Source organism: Macrosteles quadrilineatus, unplaced genomic scaffold (genome assembly GCF_028750875.1).
Source record: "Macrosteles quadrilineatus isolate MER2022 unplaced genomic scaffold, UCM_ALF_1.0 Scaffold_2__2_contigs__length_208266976, whole genome shotgun sequence".
NCBI classification, from domain to species: Eukaryota; Metazoa; Arthropoda; class Insecta; order Hemiptera; family Cicadellidae; genus Macrosteles; species Macrosteles quadrilineatus.
The window spans coordinates 33,530,020-33,553,697 of record NW_026542595.1 but is presented as its reverse complement, the minus strand read 5'-3'; the positions used below and the strand labels follow the sequence as shown (position 1 = coordinate 33,553,697).

The following is a 23,678-nucleotide window of genomic DNA, read 5'->3' as shown; positions in this document are numbered from 1 at the left end:
CGGACCATTATCTTTAGGCTTTTGATTAAGCTTATCGTTAGGCCTATTATTAGTTTGATGTAAGAGGGAGTGATGTTTCAGTTTACAGTGAAAACATGTTTTATTTGACTTACAGTCTTTGACAGAATGAGCGGTACCTAAGCAGTTCAAACAGAGGTGGTTTTTCCTCACAAAATTGTATCTTTCCTGTACGGACAAATCTTTAAACTCTGAGCATTGGTAAATGTTGTGATCACTTTTACTACAAAATGTGCATGTGGCGTTTGAGTCTCTGAAAGCTAGTAAAGTAGTGCGGTTCGGTGTAGACTTATGTAGGCCTATCTGAGAGGAGTGAGGGCTGGACCTCTTACTATTTTGAGTGAAACCTACATTGCTTGAAGTAGTTCTGGGGAACTGAGAGTTAGAGAGGTTAGCAGCTTCTAAGTAAGCACATTCATTTTCTAAAAATGTTATTACTTCACCTACGGTTGGTAGGTCTTGAGAATTAACGCGTAAGCTTTCAAACTTTTTGCGAATGTCTGCGGGTAATTTCCTTAGTAACATGGCTGAGAGCAAGATATTATCCTTGGCTATGTCATGATTGAGTGCAATGAGTGCTTGGGCATTTTCATTATACTGAGAAATGAACGAGCGAATGTTCTTGAGGGAGGAGTCAATTAGGTTAGGTAAGTCTATTATGTTGTTGAGGTGTATACTTATGATTTTCCTACTGTTTTGATACCGTTTTTGAAGAAGATCCCATGCTACATCATAGTTTTCAGCTGTGATTGGTAAATTCTTTATAAGATTGAAAGGTTCTCCCTGTAGAGTAGAAAGCAGATATTGAAATCGCTCAACTTTGGATATGTTTTCATTATCATGAACAGATACTTGAAACAGGCTAACATAAGATAACCATTGTTCCGGTGAACCATTGAAAGTTTTGAGAGATAGAGGAGGGAGTTTTAGAGAGTGGCTATCTTGGTTTGAGGAAGAGCTACTAGGCCTATGGGGTAGGCTACTTGATGGAGTATTTGTTATTGAGTCAGTGTTTAGAACAGGCCTATGACTTGTAGGATCTTGAGAAAGGTGTTTCTTCGTGAGAGTTTGAATTCCTACATATAAGTCAGATATAGTATCTTGTAATTGAAAGAGTGTATCTTCTTCATAATCATCGGGAAGCGTGTCACTATTGAATAGTTTCTCAAGGGAGGTTTCAAATTCTGAGTATTTTCTAAGTGTTTCTGACTCTAAAAGTTTCAACTTATTTATTTGTTCTTGGGACAATTCAGGTAATAAATCTAAAGCTTGGATGTTAGTTTGGATTTTGGCTAAACGATTTGCAATTGAGTTTAATTGCCTAGAGAGGGTGACGAATTTCATTGTTTAAGTGTTTGGGAACTAGAATGAGAGAGAGAGATTAGAGATTATCATTATTTTCTGCAATACGAGACACAGATAACAGATGGCATTGTTACATTAGCGCTATTAATGGTGGCTCTGAGCATTAAAAATTACCAAATTGTACAGTTTGATACAAATTGAAATGTCAATTAATAAATTACAACAAAAACAATATGCATAAAATAGAGGAATCAAAGTCCTTTAGATATTGACCTTTTAGATCTACAGTAGTCTTGATAGTCTTCTTACTTCTTACTGATGAGAAAGGAGTGAGTAGTTCATTTTTAAGGTTGCAAGTTGGAGTTTGAGTAGAACTAATTGTGACTTATAGTTACCAAAAGAGCTGAGTTTCAGATGATCTACGGCCGAAGGACCATGTAGAATTTCGGTAGCGTGTGGAGTGGACTGTATTTATAAGTTGAGTTTGATTCTTCAAATTAGAACACTGAGATACAAGAGTAATAGTTTTAATATACAAATAAACTTTCAATGATTTTACAGAACAGAACTTTAAAGAGAGATTACAAAAGAGAGAGGGATCTTCATCTTGATGTGTTTGTTTTCAACTAACAAATTACTAATACATTATTTCATTGTTAAATCCCATATGTTGTTTTAAACATTAAAACAAATTAAAAACCAATGCCATCTGTATTTATTTTTAGTTGATAGAAAGTATTATTATAACAAATCACAATTAATTACACTGAATACTGAACACTTTCTTTTCTTCTTTGCGGGCTTTGGTTCTTCCTTAGCCTGTTTGTTCACTCCTCCTTACTGTCCGGCTGCACTGTTACCCTAGATGGTCGTGGGTGCTTGTGTCTCTGTAGCTTGTGTGTCTTAATGGTCCCCGCTGGGGCCCTGCACATGCACCTCTGGCCAAACGTCCTGTAAACATATTTGCACATACATTAGTAAAATGTATTTCTGGCTTGAACTCATAGTGAGTACTTCTCAGTTCCAACTAAATAATAACCAGCTAGACTAGTTCATGGAAGGGATCTTTGTTTGAGATTATCCTCTAATATGAGACGTACAATCTAAGGATTAAATGTCAAGTAAATATATCAATTTACTTGAAGTTTAATCTTTAGATTGTAAGAAAATAATCATTGGAAAACTCAAAAATATAAGTCTAAAAGTCTGTATTTTGATTATGAGTAACCACTCATAATGCTATGATACATAATATTATGCCAAATTTCCGTATTTAAATCTGAAATATTTCTGTTGGCAGACCCCATGCCATTGCTTTTAAATACATAGCATTAATAATATCCAATATATTACTGTTTCATCGAACATCGTTTTTGGTTTTTATGATACTCTTTACATGATACTTCCATTCTTAAACTCAATCTTTTGCGAAAGCTTTCCTAAGAAATTAAACTACACTTTTAACGCTTGTAATCTCAATCAATATGGATACTCACGTCCAGCTCCTCGTTCGCAGGGTAGAAGATTTGGCTGTCGCTGGACGAGGAGCTGACGGAGGGGCTTGGTGTCGGGGCGGGTGATGGTGGTGGGGTCGGTGCAGGTGCAGGCGGGCGCTCTCTGGTCATCCAGAAGTACCCCAGCGAGGCAGTGCAGCCGGCAGCGAGCAAACAGAGGATCGGGTGGTCCCTGAAAATGTATTTTTTTAAATAAAGACAACCTTTTTTATCGATTCAATTACTAGATTTAACTGAGGGTGCATGTAAGTAGTGCATAGTTCGTCCAGTAACATATTGTTGGTAACAAATAAAAAGATCGCCACATAAGATTCTCCAAATACCATGTGTTCTATTTCCAGTAATGAGGCTTTAATTATGAGTATAAACAGACTATGAGTGCAAAATTGACCCTATAAAACATTAAAAAAATATCAAGTGCAAGAAACAACAAGACTTAGTTTCTTAGCTATAATTACATACACTATTATTACACCATTAAAATACACTATTATACTATTATTAATTATAATACAAGGAATCAAAATTACTCATCCAATCATTCGTAAATGCCATTAGAATGAGTTAAGTTGAGGAGATTGAAACTGCATTATGTTTAGTTAACAGTTTGTTATGAGTCATTTATACTCAATACAACTAAAACACACAAACAAAATTATCCTAATATCTTACAATACTACAAACATCCTACAAACACGTTTTTTAATATTATAAGACAATATGGTACACCAAAATATAATACTATCTTTCTTCTCTTTGTGGACTCAAGGAGAGGAAATTTCCAAATGAATAAATCGTGTAATTATCTTTAATGAAACAACATAATTAAAATGTACATTATAATATTGATAAAATCATTACTCACCGAACAAAGTTAAGGACCATCATGAACGTGGAAAATTAGAAAATAGTATATAAGCAGCAGATAAAACTTGTAAAAATAGAGGCTATAAAAATATGCTAGTAGTTCCAAAGGTTGTAGAAAATACTCTGACCTGATGGTTACCATTGATTTGATAAAGTTGTAAGTAATAAACTTTGTTACCTATATTGGACCTTTGATTGAACTCAATTTGGGAATAGATAGATATTTTAGCTATTCACATACTGTAGGCTGCTACACATAAATTCGTGTTGGATACAAAATCCTGAGCTAAGTCCATCTTAACAGATAAATTCAAACATTTGCAGGTGAATTTAAAAAGAGATGCACCAATCTTTCATACCCTGGGATATTTGTTTAGAGCTTGTTGTAAGCTGGCCACCATAGAGATCCTTCATACTAGAAAAAAAATTGGAAAGTTGGTGCTAAAAAGACTATTGTCTGACAACACTAAACAAACGGTCAGGATAGATAAGCCAGTATTTGTGTGTTTACTTGCCTTAGTAGACGTAGTCGGATTGTATCGGTACATTTCCAAACACAGACGTGGATTCTTTTTGAAAATTACTTTCTTCTATAAAATGTTGTACACCTTTAGTATTTTATTTCTCTTTCAGTAATAAATAAATTTTGATCTTACTTTTCGTCTGCAGCGACAGCTGTGATTTTTATTTGTATTTTTGTTTATTTTGAAATTAATGAAATGAATGTAAATCGTAAACTTAAAGAAAGTTTACGATTTACATTCATTTCATTAATTTCAAAATAAACAAAAATACAAATAAAAATCACAGCTGTCGCTGCAGACGAAAAGTAAGATCCAAATTTATTTACAGTATTAGCCAAAATAAACAGTACTGAAATACTTTTAATACTTTTAATGGTAATACTTTTATTTTATGTATAAATTTTAACAATACATATAAGTCAAAGGAAGCAAAATCGGCTAAACACGGGTAATAACATGTTCAATATGAGCCCCGTTCAGTTTGAGGCAACACTCGTACCGTTCTTGTAGGTTTTGCACCATTTTTATGAATAGGGGTTGTTCCATTCTCCTAATACACATGGTTATTTTTTCTTTGAGTTGAACGATGGTAGATGGTGGGTCCTCACGGAAGATGTTTTCTTTCAACATTCCCCACACGTAAGCATCCGGTGTTGTAAGATCGGGGGAGTGGGCTGGGTAAGGAAAGTTTGTTCTAAGGGAGATGAGACCATTGCTTGGACCACCCGCACGTCCAATTCCGTATGAGCGAAAATAATGCTCTACGATAAAAGTTTTTTCTAAAGTTGTTAGCACCATGCTAACAAAAACTAACCCCAAATAAGAAAGAAGTAATGAACGCAAAGCCGTGGCAACAATCACCTATTGAATCAGCTGATCGAGAAGGCAACTACAGCTGATTCAGTTTCAGTAGTGTTTATTTTGGCTAATACTGTATTACTGAAAGAGAAATAAAATACTAAAGGTGTACAACATTTTATAGAAGAAAGTAATTTTCAAAAAGAATCCACGTCTGTGTTTGGAAATGTACCGATACAATCCGACTACGTCTACTAAGGCAAGTAAACACACAAATACTGGCTTATCTATCCTGACCGTTTGTTTAGTGTTGTCAGACAATAGTCTTTTTAGCACCAACTTTCCAATTTTTTTTCTAGTATGAAGGATCTCTATGGTGGCCAGCTTACAACAAGCTCTAAACAAATATCCCAGGGTATGAAAGATTGGTGCATCTCTTTTTAAATTCACCTGCAAATGTTTGAATTTATCTGTTAAGATGGACTTAGCTCAGGATTTTGTATCCAACACGAATTTATGTGTAGCAGCCTACAGTATGTGAATAGCTAAAATATCTATCTATTCCCAAATTGAGTTCAATCAAAGGTCCAATATAGGTAACAAAGTTTATTACTTACAACTTTATCAAATCAATGGTAACCATCAGGTCAGAGTATTTTCTACAACCTTTGGAACTACTAGCATATTTTTATAGCCTCTATTTTTACAAGTTTTATCTGCTGCTTATATACTATTTTCTAATTTTCCACGTTCATGATGGTCCTTAACTTTGTTCGGTGAGTAATGATTTTATCAATATTATAATGTACATTTTAATTATGTTGTTTCATTAAAGATAATTACACGATTTATTCATTTGGAAATTTCCTCTCCTTGAGTCCACAAAGAGAAGAAAGATAGTATTATATTTTGGTGTACCATATTGTCTTATAATATTAAAAAACGTGTTTGTAGGATGTTTGTAGTATTGTAAGATATTAGGATAATTTTGTTTGTGTGTTTTAGTTGTATTGAGTATAAATGACTCATAACAAACTGTTAACTAAACATAATGCAGTTTCAATCTCCTCAACTTAACTCATTCTAATGGCATTTACGAATGATTGGATGAGTAATTTTGATTCCTTGTATTATAATTAATAATAGTATAATAGTGTATTTTAATGGTGTAATAATAGTGTATGTAATTATAGCTAAGAAACTAAGTCTTGTTGTTTCTTGCACTTGATATTTTTTTAATGTTTTATAGGGTCAATTTTGCACTCATAGTCTGTTTATACTCATAATTAAAGCCTCATTACTGGAAATAGAACACATGGTATTTGGAGAATCTTATGTGGCGATCTTTTTATTTGTTACCAACAATATGTTACTGGACGAACTATGCACTACTTACATGCACCCTCAGTTAAATCTAGTAATTGAATCGATAAAAAAGGTTGTCTTTATTTAAAAAAATACATTTTCAGGGACCACCCGATCCTCTGTTTGCTCGCTGCCGGCTGCACTGCCTCGCTGGGGTACTTCTGGATGACCAGAGAGCGCCCGCCTGCACCTGCACCGACCCCACCACCATCACCCGCCCCGACACCAAGCCCCTCCGTCAGCTCCTCGTCCAGCGACAGCCAAATCTTCTACCCTGCGAACGAGGAGCTGGACGTGAGTATCCATATTGATTGAGATTACAAGCGTTAAAAGTGTAGTTTAATTTCTTAGGAAAGCTTTCGCAAAAGATTGAGTTTAAGAATGGAAGTATCATGTAAAGAGTATCATAAAAACCAAAAACGATGTTCGATGAAACAGTAATATATTGGATATTATTAATGCTATGTATTTAAAAGCAATGGCATGGGGTCTGCCAACAGAAATATTTCAGATTTAAATACGGAAATTTGGCATAATATTATGTATCATAGCATTATGAGTGGTTACTCATAATCAAAATACAGACTTTTAGACTTATATTTTTGAGTTTTCCAATGATTATTTTCTTACAATCTAAAGATTAAACTTCAAGTAAATTGATATATTTACTTGACATTTAATCCTTAGATTGTACGTCTCATATTAGAGGATAATCTCAAACAAAGATCCCTTCCATGAACTAGTCTAGCTGGTTATTATTTAGTTGGAACTGAGAAGTACTCACTATGAGTTCAAGCCAGAAATACATTTTACTAATGTATGTGCAAATATGTTTACAGGACGTTTGGCCAGAGGTGCAGGTGCAGGGCCCCAGCGGGGACCATTAAGACACACAAGCTACAGAGACACAAGCACCCACGACCATCTAGGGTAACAGTGCAGCCGGACAGTAAGGAGGAGTGAACAAACAGGCTAAGGAAGAACCAAAGCCCGCAAAGAAGAAAAGAAAGTGTTCAGTATTCAGTGTAATTAATTGTGATTTGTTATAATAATACTTTCTATCAACTAAAAATAAATACAGATGGCATTGGTTTTTAATTTGTTTTAATGTTTAAAACAACATATGGGATTTAACAATGAAATAATGTATTAGTAATTTGTTAGTTGAAAACAAACACATCAAGATGAAGATCCCTCTCTCTTTTGTAATCTCTCTTTAAAGTTCTGTTCTGTAAAATCATTGAAAGTTTATTTGTATATTAAAACTATTACTCTTGTATCTCAGTGTTCTAATTTGAAGAATCAAACTCAACTTATAAATACAGTCCACTCCACACGCTACCGAAATTCTACATGGTCCTTCGGCCGTAGATCATCTGAAACTCAGCTCTTTTGGTAACTATAAGTCACAATTAGTTCTACTCAAACTCCAACTTGCAACCTTAAAAATGAACTACTCACTCCTTTCTCATCAGTAAGAAGTAAGAAGACTATCAAGACTACTGTAGATCTAAAAGGTCAATATCTAAAGGACTTTGATTCCTCTATTTTATGCATATTGTTTTTGTTGTAATTTATTAATTGACATTTCAATTTGTATCAAACTGTACAATTTGGTAATTTTTAATGCTCAGAGCCACCATTAATAGCGCTAATGTAACAATGCCATCTGTTATCTGTGTCTCGTATTGCAGAAAATAATGACAATCTCTAATCTCTCTCTCTCATTCTAGTTCCCAAACACTTAAACAATGAAATTCGTCACCCTCTCTAGGCAATTAAACTCAATTGCAAATCGTTTAGCCAAAATCCAAACTAACATCCAAGCTTTAGATTTATTACCTGAATTGTCCCAAGAACAAATAAATAAGTTGAAACTTTTAGAGTCAGAAACACTTAGAAAATACTCAGAATTTGAAACCTCCCTTGAGAAACTATTCAATAGTGACACGCTTCCCGATGATTATGAAGAAGATACACTCTTTCAATTACAAGATACTATATCTGACTTATATGTAGGAATTCAAACTCTCACGAAGAAACACCTTTCTCAAGATCCTACAAGTCATAGGCCTGTTCTAAACACTGACTCAATAACAAATACTCCATCAAGTAGCCTACCCCATAGGCCTAGTAGCTCTTCCTCAAACCAAGATAGCCACTCTCTAAAACTCCCTCCTCTATCTCTCAAAACTTTCAATGGTTCACCGGAACAATGGTTATCTTATGTTAGCCTGTTTCAAGTATCTGTTCATGATAATGAAAACATATCCAAAGTTGAGCGATTTCAATATCTGCTTTCTACTCTACAGGGAGAACCTTTCAATCTTATAAAGAATTTACCAATCACAGCTGAAAACTATGATGTAGCATGGGATCTTCTTCAAAAACGGTATCAAAACAGTAGGAAAATCATAAGTATACACCTCAACAACATAATAGACTTACCTAACCTAATTGACTCCTCCCTCAAGAACATTCGCTCGTTCATTTCTCAGTATAATGAAAATGCCCAAGCACTCATTGCACTCAATCATGACATAGCCAAGGATAATATCTTGCTCTCAGCCATGTTACTAAGGAAATTACCCGCAGACATTCGCAAAAAGTTTGAAAGCTTACGCGTTAATTCTCAAGACCTACCAACCGTAGGTGAAGTAATAACATTTTTAGAAAATGAATGTGCTTACTTAGAAGCTGCTAACCTCTCTAACTCTCAGTTCCCCAGAACTACTTCAAGCAATGTAGGTTTCACTCAAAATAGTAAGAGGTCCAGCCCTCACTCCTCTCAGATAGGCCTACATAAGTCTACACCGAACCGCACTACTTTACTAGCTTTCAGAGACTCAAACGCCACATGCACATTTTGTAGTAAAAGTGATCACAACATTTACCAATGCTCAGAGTTTAAAGATTTGTCCGTACAGGAAAGATACAATTTTGTGAGGAAAAACCACCTCTGTTTGAACTGCTTAGGTACCGCTCATTCTGTCAAAGACTGTAAGTCAAATAAAACATGTTTTCACTGTAAACTGAAACATCACTCCCTCTTACATCAAACTAATAATAGGCCTAACGATAAGCTTAATCAAAAGCCTAAAGATAATGGTCCGATGCCCAAGGAAATGAATAAAACATTTGATCACCCTGAACCTCCCTTTGTAGCTGTCTCCTCCAACCCTAATACCACTATATTGCTAGCCACTGCATTGGTACACTTGAAAGCTAATAACGGTAACACAGTTGTAGCCCGAGCCGTTATTGACTCCGCATCTATGGTAAGCTGCGTAACAGAAAATATTGCTAACCTGCTTATGCTTAAACGGACATTTTCCAGTAATTCCAAGATAGATGGCCTATCATCAGTAGAAGTTAAATCTAAAGGTGTGTCAAAAGTTAACATATCGTCTCTTAGCGGAGAAATGATTGCTGATAACAACCCAGTCCTTATTCTAGACAGAATAACCTCAAACCTCCCACACTCAGAAGTTCCAGTTAATGTTAAAGAATACTTCAAACATTTGGTCCTGGCTGATCCAACTTTTCATCTGCCTAGTAAGATAGATATGCTCATAGGTGCTGATCTATTCGCTAAAGTGATCACTGGTGAACGCATTATCCTTAACAAGGATCTTCCTGCTGCCATGAATTCTGTATTTGGATATCTTATCATAGGATCTGCCCCAACTCTTCCTGCTGTAGTCCCTCACAAAACAGCCCCTCAATGCAAGGGTAATCTTTCTTCTTTATTAAGTACTCAAGATATTGATTTGCACAATTCTCTGCAGAAATTTTGGACTCTAGAGGAACCTCCCATCAAACATCATATTACATCTGAACAAGAAATTTGTGAAAATCACTTTCTAAACACGGTCTCTAGGGATTCAGATGGACGCTACTTTGTTAGGCTACCCATAAAAGAAAATCATCCCCCTCTTGGTGACTCATCATTTTGCGCTCGTAATAGATTCCTATCACTTGAAAGAAAATTAGAAAGTCAGCCTGAAGTTAAAGCAGAGTATAGTAAAGCCATACATGATTTATTGTCATCTAGTCACATGGAACCTGTTAACCCTCCTCCAAACAGTGATAATAAACAATTTTACTTACCTCACCATGCTATTGTCAAAGTAGATTCCTCAACCACCAAGCTTCGTGTAGTATACGATGCAAGCGCACGCAGCTCCTCAGGTGTCAGCCTTAACGATATTCTACATACCGGGCCAAAACTACATAATGATCTTAATGATATTCTGTTAAAGTTTAGACTTTCCCCTATTGTCTTCTCATGTGACATCAAACAAATGTTTCGTCAAATAATGATCCACCCAGATGATAGAAACTATCAAATGTTGTATTGGAGAGATGACAAAGACGACCCCCTTTCAGTTTACCGTTTAACTACAGTTGTGTTTGGATTCAACTGCTCACCCTACTTGGCACTAAGGACACTTCACCAACTTATCACTGATGAAGGCGCAAACTTCCCTCTGGCAGCTGAGGCTTTAAAGAAACAAGTATATGTAGATGATTTAATATTAGGTGCCAACAGCATAGAACAAGCTTTGGTACTAAGAAATGAGGTGGAACAACTTCTTTTAAAAGGATGTTTCGAACTGAGGAAATGGACTAGCAACTGCCCTCAAATCATGGAAACTCTCCCCGACTCTTACAAAGAAACTCCTCTATATTTCAACTCCTCAGATCAACCTTATTTCAAGGTACTAGGTATAAAATGGTCACCTAACTCAGACACTTTCTCTTATCAGTTGAATATCCCAGACACGCCTCCCACTAAACGAGGTATACTTGGAACAGTTAGCAGAATATTTGATCCAAACGGTTGGTTGACTCCAGTCACTCTTTGGGTAAAAGCGTTGATACAAGTTTTATGGGCACTAGGTTTATCATGGGATGCGCCTGTACCTCCGGATCTAACTGAAAAATGGTCTAAGTTCCTCCAACAACTCCCTTTCTTAAGTGAACTTAGCTTACCTCGATATGTTTCCGTAGCTGATGCTGTTCATATCAGTTTACATGGATTTTGTGATGGGTCTGAAACAGGTTACGGAGCTTGTGTCTACTTGCGATGTGTAAGTTCTTCCGGAGAAATCAACGTACATCTGTTAATTGCCAAAGCTCGAGTAGCTCCTCTTAAGAAGATCTCCATCCCTAGACTAGAATTGTGTGGTGCCCATCTTTTGTCCAAACTCCTGAACTATTGCAACTCTCTACTCTCTCAAGATTATCTTGTCAACGAATTACATGCTTGGTGTGATTCATCTGTAGTCTTGTCATGGATAAAAACTGTACCCTACCGCTTAAAAGTTTATGTTGCAAATCGAGTCTCAGAAATTCAAGAACTTACTCCTACTTACATATGGAAACATGTCTCAACTCATTGTAATCCAGCTGACATTGCCAGTAGAGGAACCCTTCCCATTTCTATGAAAGACAACAGTTTATGGTGGAACGGTCCCAATTGGTTATCTCTGGATCAGGAATCATGGCCTATTCCTCGCTTCACCCCTCTCCAAGACGAACAATTGCCAGAACGTAAGATCGAACCTTTACCAATAATGGTTACAACTAAAAAACCAGACTTATTCAACAGGTTTTCATCTTGGTCAACCCTCCAGCGAGTCATTGCTTACGTTCTACGCTTCAAAAATAACCTTACAAACCAGGTTAAAGAATCAGGGTTTTTAAAGCTTGAAGAGCTTGATAAAGCAACAATCACTATCTGTAAAATGATTCAGCAAACTGTCTTTTCTGAAGATATTTCTAGATTGAAAGATGGAAAACCTTGTTCCTCTCGTCTCGCGTCTCTCTCCCCCTTCTTAGACGAAAATGGATTGATTCGTGTTGGAGGCCGCCTTAAGCACTCTCAAGTATCCTACGCTGCAAAGCATCCTATTGTATTGCCCAAAACTAACCATGTCACCAATCTCATCGTTGATCATTACCATTTGAAACACTTGCATGCTGGACCTCAGTTTTTACAAGCAGTTTTATCTCAGAAGTTTTGGATCCTATCTGCTCGAAGTATTATTCGAAGAAGAGTTTACAAGTGCATCCGATGCTTCAAATGCAATCCTAAGACAACAACTCAGAAAATGGGAGATCTTCCTCCACAACGAGTCCTACCCTCAAGAGTGTTCAACAACTGCGGGACGGACTTTTTAGGCCCATTCTCAGTTAAACCTTGCAAATTAAGGAAGTCCTGTCCAATCAAAGTATACGTTTGTATCTTCATTTGTTTTTCTGTCAAGGCTGTACATTTAGAGGTTGTTACAGATCTCAGTTCCGAAGCTTACCTAGCAGCATTGACGAGATTTGTCTCTCGACGAGGGTTGTGTAGCAACATCTACTCGGACTGCGGAACAAATTATGTAGGTGCCGCTAATGAAGTTCAAAAGATTGTTAAGAATTTCTTCGTCCAGAAAGAAACTCAAGAAGCTCTTAGTAAGTTTGCAATGGAAAACAACATTACATTTCATTTCTTACCCCCCGCAGCTCCACACCAAGGTGGCCTTTGGGAGAGAACTGTCCGCAGTGTCAAACACCATCTTCGGAGAGTCATAGGCGAACAGATTCTTACTCTTGAAGAGTTCATCACACTAACCACTCGCATCGAAGCAATTCTAAATTCACGGCCCATAACCCCACTTTCATCTGACCCCAGCGAAATTGATTGCTTAACTCCTGGTCATTTTCTGATTGGAGGACCTCTTTTATCTCTTCCCGAAGCTAACTGGAATGATGTCTCAACAAACAGATTGTCAAGGTGGAAGTTTGTTCAAGCATTAACCCAAAGTTTTTGGAAAAGATGGCAAAAAGAATACCTCTACACGTTGCAACAACGAGGGAAATGGAGAAGTCCTCAACCTAACATAAAAATTGGAGATCTTGTCCTATTGCATGAACCAAACCAACCTCCCCTTTCATGGCGAATGGGACGTGTCATTTCAACTTCCCCAGGGCAAGATGGTCTTGTACGAGTTGTACAGTTAAAAACTTCATCAGGAACACTCTCCAGACCTATAACTAAAGTCTCACCCCTACCAATCAATGATGAATGTCGCAGAACGTTTCTGGTATGAGATCCCTACCTCACTCTTATCTAGGTCCGTCCACAGTAATTAGAGTTCAATATTGTCTGTTGGTTAGTAATTCTTTCAAGAAAGGTGATACTAAATCTTTAAAAAGAAAGAATTACTAACCAACAGACAATATTGAACTCTAATTACTGTGGACGGACCTAGATAAGAGTGAGGTAGGGATCTCATACCAGAAACGTTCTGCGAATGGTGTGACTTTCAAAGGTAGTCGGGGGAGAGGAAATAGACAAAGTGCCATAAATCATCACATCAAACAGTTACAGCTACAACCGCTCCCAGAGCCAGAGAGTGCAAGCCACTGATAAAGAACTCTGACAATGGTCAACTACTTGTGTTCTGCTCACTCACAAAATATTCTTACCACGGAACCAACACAACCCTGCACCTTAATCTCAACGAAATATGAACATCCAAAGTGAATCTGTCAACACTAGGTCCACTTCTTCTCAGTGACGACCTAGAGATGACAGACGAAGCCACTCACAACGAGGTGGAGCGCCGGAGAAGAGAACAAATCAATAATTGGATCATTAAAATAAGAAATTCATCCCAGAGTGTTCACAAGACTTGGGTAAAGGCAGCTTTGAAACACATAGTAAAGGTAGGTAGATTGAATCTCCTTTCTGAATATTACACAGTAATTCAAAACCAAACGCAAGCAAGGGTCATTGAACAAGTGATAGGCTAGTGTGTATTTAGAGCAACACAAAAACTGATCTGGGATTTTTATTTTTTACATAGATTTTGAATTGATAACTAGAAAATGAAAAAAGGTAATGCGCAAACTTAACTAAAATCTTTTTTAACTTATTAACTTACTAACTACTAAAGTGAAGCAGACCGATCATATATGCCTACAAGTTAACAAATACCTATTCACTACAAGTGTATGCAAACATACCGTACCTACAGATATTCAACCCAGTTAGCAAACCTTAGCCATACTAAATCTTTTGACCCTAAAACACTTAGCAAAACATTAAAAAACACTCCCATATTCAAGGAAAGTATGAATAAATGCAAGTCATGAGCAGGTAACAAACAATTCAGTTATTCCTCCATATCAAGCAGTCAAACTTATACTGTCAAGAAAATATTAACACTTGTATTTACTTACCGGACGAAGTCCAAAATCATCGTGAAGGATGAAATCTAGAAACAGTAGACGTTAGTAAAATGTAAAAGTTTGGACAAAAAGCAATACGAAGTGACTTTAAGGACCACAGAAATAGCACTGAAAATGTCGTTGCTATGGATTTGATAAAATGTACTTTTATTGTTAAAATCTTACAGAATGGCATGACGACTACCTTTGTTCATTATAGATATAAAAATCTATTAATGTATTAAAATGTGTACTATATATAGTTAGATCTGTATTTAATTTAAAAACATTTTCTATGTTTTTATTTTCTTTACAAATGCAGGTGCTATTTACCAATCGGAAATTATTAATTTAGTATATTTAGTTAATTCTTTTAAGTAATGACAATACCATTCTCTACTCATCCTAACAGGAATATTAAAGCTTTTTATATTGAACATATAACAAATATAACTCACATTAAAAAATAAGTATATGTTTAATTTATAGAAGCTATTAATAACAGAGGCAGATTAAAACAAATTTTTCTTAGTATTTTTTATGAGTTTGATAAGTATTTGTTAAGGACTTTTATATTTTGTACGTTCAAAGGGATAACTCTGGTAAATCATTGAAATTTGATGAAATTATGCTTAAAAGCGACCATATTGATTATAGTGACCTGATATTTGGAAAACCTAATCAGCTACGGTATCTATACAGGGTGATTGATATAAGTGTGCCAGCCGTTTTATTCGAAAACCATAAGAGATATAAAAAAAAAGTTAAATGGAAAGTGCCTTGGATTTTTTATTAAAAAAATTGTAGTCAAGTTTAAAAAATTATTTTAGCCGCCATTTTTCTAATATGGCCACCAACTTTGATTTTTCTTAAGGAACACCCTTGTATTTTATGATGTATTCCGGTAGAAAATGTAATTTTAAGACTTTATTATTAATTACGTAATTATTTTGTGATTTTTTTCATAAACCTAACCGTTTCAAAGATAATAATGGTTGAAGTTGTGAAATTTCCAATAGTTTTTGAATAAAACAGCTGGCATGCTTGCTTAGGCCTTTATTGAAACTCTTTCTCATGCCGAAATTTCAAAATTTAAACCATTATTATCTTTGAAACGGGTAGGTTTATGAAAAAAATCACAAGAATAAAATTGTCTTAAAATTACATTTTCTACCGGAATACATAATAAAATACAGGGTGTTCCATGAGAAAAATCAATGTTGGTGGCCATATTGGAAAAATGGCGGTTAAAATAATTTTTTTTACTTGACTACAATTTTTTTAATAAAAAATCCAAGGCACTTACTTTTATCAATCACCCTGTATAGTTTACTAATGCAGTTTAAATTGCAGTTTTTTGTATTGCTTGGTAGTAAGTTTTTTTTTTTGTATGGCAGTGGCAGTACCTCGATAATTCAGCTTAAACGGGCAGCTAATCGGCAAGACCACCGAGAGACCATTGAAATAAGTAAATTAATTAGATTGACCAAATGTTAGACAGCTAAAGACACTAATATTAATTTAGTGTGAGTGGGTAGCAGCAAAGATCTTAAAGTTATTATCATAAAAATTAGAAGGTTTGCAAGCCTTCTAATTCATAGATATGTTTGTGTTGGTAGGCCTAATGTTATATATTTTTTATTTTTTTAAGAGTACAAATAAGTAACGTGCATATTACTATAGACTAACCAACAATAAGGGAGAATGTTTTATATATGTTATTACCTGCATATGTATATACAGTATATGTGTCCGTTAGCACGATAACTCAAGCAAAAATTATCCGATTTTGATGAAATTGTGTGCAAACGTGTAAACCTACATTTATTCGAACGAGTTCGCGAACCAGCATGATCGGACGATGGGAACGGGGGTTTATGGGGTAAAAATAGGGTTTCCCCTTTTTGACCTTAAAAACACAACATTTCTCAATTTCTTTCCAAACCATTTTGTAGAGCTAAAAAAAAACAGATAATTTAGTATATTGAAGCGTTATTGTGCGCCATATGGTTACAGAGAAAATTCCAAAAATTTCATTTAATATTCCCATGTTATTCTTATGGAGAATAAGTCAACTGTTGTAATTTGCTTGTTTATGGACATATTTTGATTGAATTTGGAAAATACATTAATTTCTCACTAAACTATTAACATTTTACATTAAAAACACCTTTTTACCCTCCCTGTTGCAGCAAACCTAAGTACTCGTTAAACTAATTATATTTAAATAGGGAATAAATGTGATATTTTTAAGGAGGTATTTTTGTGGTAATCCTATCAGGCTAATGGAAATTCGCTTAGTCTGCAGGTTTGCTGCGGCGGGGGTATTTTTTATTTCTACTATGCCATGTTAATAATGAAAGTGCAACAACTCTGTATAAGGTTTAGTGTAAGTGGTTATATAAAATAATGCGGTTTTGCTAACCCCTTTAAAAAGTTATAGGAGTTTACAGACCAAATCTAGATGAGGTACTTAGGATCGTCTATGCGTATTATTGTATCACCAATCCTAAATGGCCAGGTAATTGAGATTGGACATGATATAGGCACTTTTACGTCCTCCATTTAAATATTGCTACGAGCTTTTCATTCGAGTCCTTTTAAGGATTTTAGGTGTAATGGGCAATAGGGGACTGTGACATTTAAGAGGTGATGGCCACTTGAACGATGCAGTGAAAGTGCAAGCAAGCAAACAAGTGCCTCCACGAGTACATTCAACCGACAACCGCGGCTGAGTTATGAGCTACAAGGAACGAATTATGTTGAACAAGCTCAATCTGTTGATCGTCCTGCTTTTGAGCTTAGATCAATATATCAACAAAGCTGTATTCATGTTGCTTTGTTTATTAGGAGGTTTGTATGTGTTTGTGTAACCTTCACTTGCTTCACAAAATAATGTTACTTTTTCGTCCTAGGGCGTTAGGCACGAACCCGGAATTGTTTTTCAAATTCCTTCAAGCTAGACCTAGGGGTTATTTCATTATCACTTCAAATCCATTGATGATTTGGTAGGATTTGAATCCGGGACCTCAGGAACCGAAGTACCACGCTCTAACCACAACACCAGCTCGCCCCCTCCCCAAAAAATGTTACAGTATTAGAAAACCCCAAGTAATTCAATTTGTTGCAGTTTCCAGCACCTATCATGCCATTAGAAATGTTATACTAATAGGCTCATTTAACATTGTGTCTTCAGTTTATATTATTATAGAGCCTCTCTAGTTGATAGTTTAGTTTTCAAAATACACCCACCCATACAAGTACCTACTAAGTAAAGTAAATAAAAAAAACACCTAACTTTGTTAGTGCTACCAACTAACATATGGCGTGTTTAATACCGACATGGTTAGGTTAGATAAGTTATTGCCAGAAAAGGATAAAAAGTTTAAAATGTCCTAAACAGTGTACTTTATACTTTACCTGCAGTGCCAATGGGCATTCTTTAAAATGAATAGGCAAAGTATATCAATCATTTTAGCCTCTGGATTGCTTATTTCAGACCCGTAGGTCCATCTTCAGTCGGAGGTTTAGGTAGATCATAAGCATTTGGTCTACCTAAACCTCCGACTGAAGATGGACCTACGGGTCTGAAATTAATATCGGACAACCACAATAAGGATTGCTAAGGTAAGAGTTTACATTATCTATTTGCAAAGTATATAATGAGCTTTATTTCATACTTTGCCTGTTTTAGGCAATATACAGAATATACAGGGTGTCCCTCGAGAGGTGTCTCAAATCGATTACTGGAAAACGGCTTAACGTACAAGGATGAAATAAAATTATTTCCAACTAAATCGACCCCAAGGAATAACGTAAAAATATTTTTAACTTTTTTCAAATACAGGGTGTGCCAAAAACTGAGGGTCACTAGTTCGAATCTCGGAATTTTCAAATGTAAACATATGTCATGTTATACATCATTTTAAAGGTATTTGATAGACAAACATTTTGGCGAAAACCAAAATTAGTTATCTTTTTCCGTTTCAAAATGGCGGCAGTTTTTTTGAAAGAAATCTATATTTTTTTAATACTCTGTATTTCCTATACCAATGCATTTAGCACTTCTCCGGTTGCATTTTCTTACTCGTTATGAAATTAGCTTTACTGTGATATGCAACAAGTAACGGTTTTTTGAAATAATAAAAATTCCAAAAAGATTTATTTTTGAAAATTTGCAAATGCTCATTTTTCAAAATTTTCAAATAGCAACATATGTCAAGTGGCACATCATTTTATAGGTTTTTCAATTCCTAACAACTTTGTAATTTACACTTACTTCGTATCTCTTTTAGTTTTTGTGTAAATAACAAAAAACCTAATTTTCCCATATCAAATGCATGTTATTTGGGTTTGACACTAAAGGCTTCATTTCATTTAGTGTTGAACCATGTCAAACCCAAATAACATGCATTTGATATAGGAAAATTAGGTTTTTTGTTATTTACACAAAAACTAAAAGAGATACGAAGTAAGTGTAAATTACAAAGTTGTTAGGAATTGAAAAACCTATAAAATGATGTACCACTTGACATATGTTGCTATTTGAAAATTTTGAAAAATGAGCATTTGCAAATTTTCAAAAATAAATTTTTTTGGAATTTTTATTATTTCAAAAAACCGTTACTTGTTGCATATCACAGTAAAGCTAATTTCATAACGAGTAAGAAAATGCAACCGGAGAAGTGCTAAATGCATTGGTATAGGAAATACAGAGTATTAAAAAAATATAGATTTCTTTCAAAAAAAACTGCCGCCATTTTGAAACGGAAAAAGATAACTAATTTTGGTTTTCGCCAAAATGTTTGTCTATCAAATACCTTTAAAATGATGTATAACATGACATATGTTTACATTTGAAAATTCCGAGATTCGAACTAGTGACCCTCAGTTTTTGGCACACCCTGTATTTGAAAAAAGATAAACATATTTTTACGTTATTCCTTGGGGTCGATTTAGTGGGAAATAATTTTATTTCATCCTTGTACGTTAAGCCGTTATCCCGTAATCAATTTGAGACACCTCTCGTGGGACACCCTGTATAATTATTCTTTTGAATTACTGGTTATATGCTTTGCCTGTAACATATAAAGCAACATCTCAAAGTTTCATGGCGATCGGATGGGCGATATTGTAATGTACAAAGGACATACAGATACGACAGACGACATACGCCCACATCGGATTTAATTTATTTGATTTTGAATTGAGTTCGAATTAATCATCACGTACTGTATTAAACAACAGGTATTGCTACCGCGTCCAGTGCATGAAGAGATCTGAGTCAAATGATTACATGATGAGTACAATTCCAGGCCGCACATCTTATAAGTACACGAAGGGGTACAATTCTGGTCCTAGAAGGTAGTCTACACTGACAGAGGGTACGATTCCAGCCTGTATAGTTTTTTAGATGTAATCCAACCAATTGTGCACAAACAATATCAAATTTTTATCAGGGGGTACTATTTTGGCACGTACACGCCGTTCTGGTCGAGAAAATGTAACGGGTTTGATTTTCACATATACTAATAATGTTATGAATTATTAGAAAAAATTACTTACTTCTCCTTTATAATCCTTTATCAGTTTGGTGATTACTGGATCTGATGTGTCCGTGACGTCACAAACCTGGAGGGTACAATTCAGCCACCACGATTGCGCACTTGTTTGACGAAAAAGTCCAATCCTGGGATGCCGTTATTGGGTCTCAAAAGGAAAAGGTAGTCCAGAGACTCAGAAATAAGTCGGCTCTAAAGTTTCTAAAGTTTGGTGCCTGCTGTAAAGGGCTGTTCTGTTGCTGTCAATCTAGCAGTAGCCAATGTCAGCGTTAGAGTTGCACAGATTCACAACCAAATACAATAGTAATTTCCAAGGCAAAACAATGAGATACTATTACCATTAATTAAAACTAGCACTAAGATGAACTCATCTGATCTCAGAGCTTTTCTGGAAATCGCATTCACCATTCCAAACGTAAAACTACACCGTGATAAGATATTTATTCCAGATGGTAGGAACAAATTGTTTTATATTATGGAAACGTTTCTTGGCATGCTATATTTATTGAAGCCCATATTTAAACACAGGGGAACATTAGCGACTAATCTTATCATGATCAACGGTAATTTTCTACTCAGTGGTCGTTTATTGATTTATCCGTTTGATCCATGCCCTGAAACCGGAACCGGCACTGAGTAAACAGCCGATATGATTGATTGTAACATGGGGTAATGTAAAATAGATAATGAGTAGCTGGGTAAGGAAACGTGTTATTAGCGTGGTGACCTTGACCGCCCCACGAAGCGGGTATCTTGCGGGGACGACTGGCGACTGGTGTCTAGCGAAACGATCACTGACTGAATACTGGCGACTGGTGACTAGCGCTTACTGAGTGGATACAGGCGAGTGGTGGCTAGAGATTACTGACTGAATACTGGCGACTAGTGTCTAGCGATCACTGACTGAATACTGGCGACTAGTGTCTAGCGATCACTCACTGAAAACTGGCGACTAATGTTTAGTGTTTACTGACTGAATACCGGGGACTAGTGTCTAGCGATCACTCACTGGATCCTTGTGACTAGTGACTAGTGATTATGACTGGATACTGGTGACTAGCGATTAGTGATTACTGACTGGATATTGGATACTGATGACTAGGGTGACTGAATACTGACGTCTAGTGACTAGTGATCCCTGACTGAATGCTGGTGACTAGTGATCCCTGACTTAATGCTGGTGACTAGTGATCCCTGACTGAATGCTGGTGACTAGTGACCAGCAATTACTAACAGGATATTGTTGACTAGTGTCTATCAAACCCTGACTGAATACTGGTGACTTGTGTCTAGCGATCACTGACTGAATAGTGAATACTGGTGACTAGTGTCTAGGGATTACTTACTGAATACTGGCGACTAGTGTCTAGCAGTCACTGACTGAATTCTGGCGACTATTGACTAGTGACTAGCGATTACTGACTAGATACTGTTGACTTGTGACTATCTATTGCTAACTGGAATTTGGATACTGACGACTAGTGACTGGCAATTTTGTTCTATATACTGGCGACTGGTGCCTAGCAAATGGTGACTCTATACTGGTTGTTGGTCACTATCTGAGGTCTATTGAATCTATCTATTTAATCATTCACTTCCCTACCATTGTCACAACATGAACGGTAGTAACGATAAAAAAAACGCCACCTTCTTCTTTTGCAAAAGTCCAACAATAGTCTGTTAAGTGTATGACTGCAAAGATAGTTACTGTTAGGTTGTGTGGTGGCGTCCAAACATATGCAACTGGTAAACGGTAAAAACTTAAAATTACAAACAGAAACTACTGTATCTAGCGACACTAGTCTTAAAATTAGCAAGTGATGCACATGGTAAGAAATATTAGGTAAAAAACCAAGCTTTTCAAAGGTGTAGTTTGTAAGCTTTCCGATTCAATTATCATGAAAATGTCAGTTTTCAATACGTTGCACTTGTCAAAATATGATGCGTCCTCAAGATAACCAGCGTGCAGCGTGTTATCAACTGCTTGGCTGGGGCGAGCCTCATACACATTGCATCTACATCAGCTGACAACAGTTATTAGTTGATGGGACATCGGCCGAGGCTGTCATTACCAAACTCCGTGGGGTTTAATGGCGGGAATTATAAACTATGACAACGCCAATTAAATAAACATTGGACCGACCCTTGTACACAGTTAACGCAAAGATTATATTTTACAATAAAATATATATATATATATATATATATACTCTCATTAAAATGCACAATTAAGACAAATACAATTCATCTACACGAAATCAAGCCACAAAAAAGTAAATTAAGTCAACAGAATAAACTAAATACATCTGGTTGTGATGGTGATATGCCTATAATAAATACTAACTGACAAAATAGTTTATTATTTATCCTTGTAATAGTTGAAGGATAGGACGTTAAAAAATGAAGGTTTGTGACTAATAGGGATAATACCATTAATAATAATAAAACGCGTATAAATCCTCCAGTATCTGGTTTAATTAGGTTACAAAACACACTTAGTAACAAAAATATAATTAAATGTTTATGGTTTTATAGTAAACAAAATTTTCAATTGTGTATGTAGTCATATTTATTCATCCTGTATTCTGTAAAAAATAGTTAGCTTAATTTATTTGTGTTATCTAGTTGAATCCTAAGTATGGATTTTAATCAATTGGTTTCAAAATACAAATATAGGAAACAAAAAAAAACTACTTTATATATCAACAGTTTCATTCAGAATGGATCTATTGTAGTTATCAATAAATAATCGTTGTAAGACAAAACCGTCAAAGAATGGACAACTTCCCTTATTAGGAACTGCAGCGGAGAAATGAGTCCATTGAGGCAAGTTAATCGTTTAATTTCTCCATCCTACATGGGAATTGTTCACAAACAAATGTTCAAAGCAGCAGCCAACTCTCTCATTTAACAGCCATAAAGCCCAATTAGCATGCCAAATTCCCTGAGTTAATGACCTTGGAACCGCCTTCTAATATTCCCAACAGTTGTGAGATGAATATTAATCGTCTGCTTTACCTTTACATAAACAATTTTTATTTTGTAATGCACCATTATTTCTTTTTTATATTTAAAGAAATTAAAATACTGTACTTGGTCATATTTTACACTTACTGAAAAAAATGTTACACCATATACTAGAGCTTCGTGTACCCCTTTGAAGTCACTTCATCAGGCTGTTATGAAGTGAACGTCAAATGGGTTCTTGACCCTACTATCTGCCCAGAATTCCAGATGGTTCCTTTTTTATCAAATGTGTGAACCGAATGTGACAAATACCAAATTATTTTAATATAAATTTAAATGTGACTTGTAAAAATAGTTTATTTGGACCTAAAACAGTGCCCAAATAAAATTGCAGGGTCCTTCCGAATTAGGAATTACCAACAGCGTGAGACGTGATCACCAGATGTGCCTAAAGCTGACTCGAGGTCGTAATGACCTCCTCTATTGTCACCACATCCAGGAGAGTCCTTATAACATACAAGAAGCTATTCTTT

At 35.7% G+C, this 23,678-nt stretch overlaps 1 protein-coding gene across 1 annotated transcript; it reads right to left on the bottom strand.

The window, feature by feature from the left end:
- Window positions 1–2,211: 2,211 nt before the first annotated feature.
- Window positions 2,212–14,730, bottom strand: LOC128986648 (mitogen-activated protein kinase 7-like). The gene is made up of 3 exons (XM_054407119.1): window positions 14,630–14,730; window positions 2,820–3,009; window positions 2,212–2,274 (listed from the first exon to the last, which is right to left on the bottom strand). Exons 1-3 carry the CDS (start codon window positions 14,647–14,649, stop codon window positions 2,227–2,229), a joined length of 258 nt encoding a protein of 85 aa, XP_054263094.1. The 5' UTR covers window positions 14,650–14,730; the 3' UTR covers window positions 2,212–2,226.
- Between the last annotated feature and the right edge of the window lie 8,948 nt (window positions 14,731–23,678).

Excerpts from the sequence above, each read along its gene's own strand:
- LOC128986648 (XM_054407119.1), bottom strand. The coding sequence starts at position 14,649 with ATGATTTTGGACTTCGTCCG. Across the intron at positions 3,010-14,629 it reads ATGATTTTGGACTTCGTCCG|GGACCACCCGATCCTCTGTT; the intron begins GTAAGTAAATAC and ends ATACATTTTCAG. Across the intron at positions 2,275-2,819 it reads CTGCGAACGAGGAGCTGGAC|GACGTTTGGCCAGAGGTGCA; the intron begins GTGAGTATCCAT and ends ATATGTTTACAG.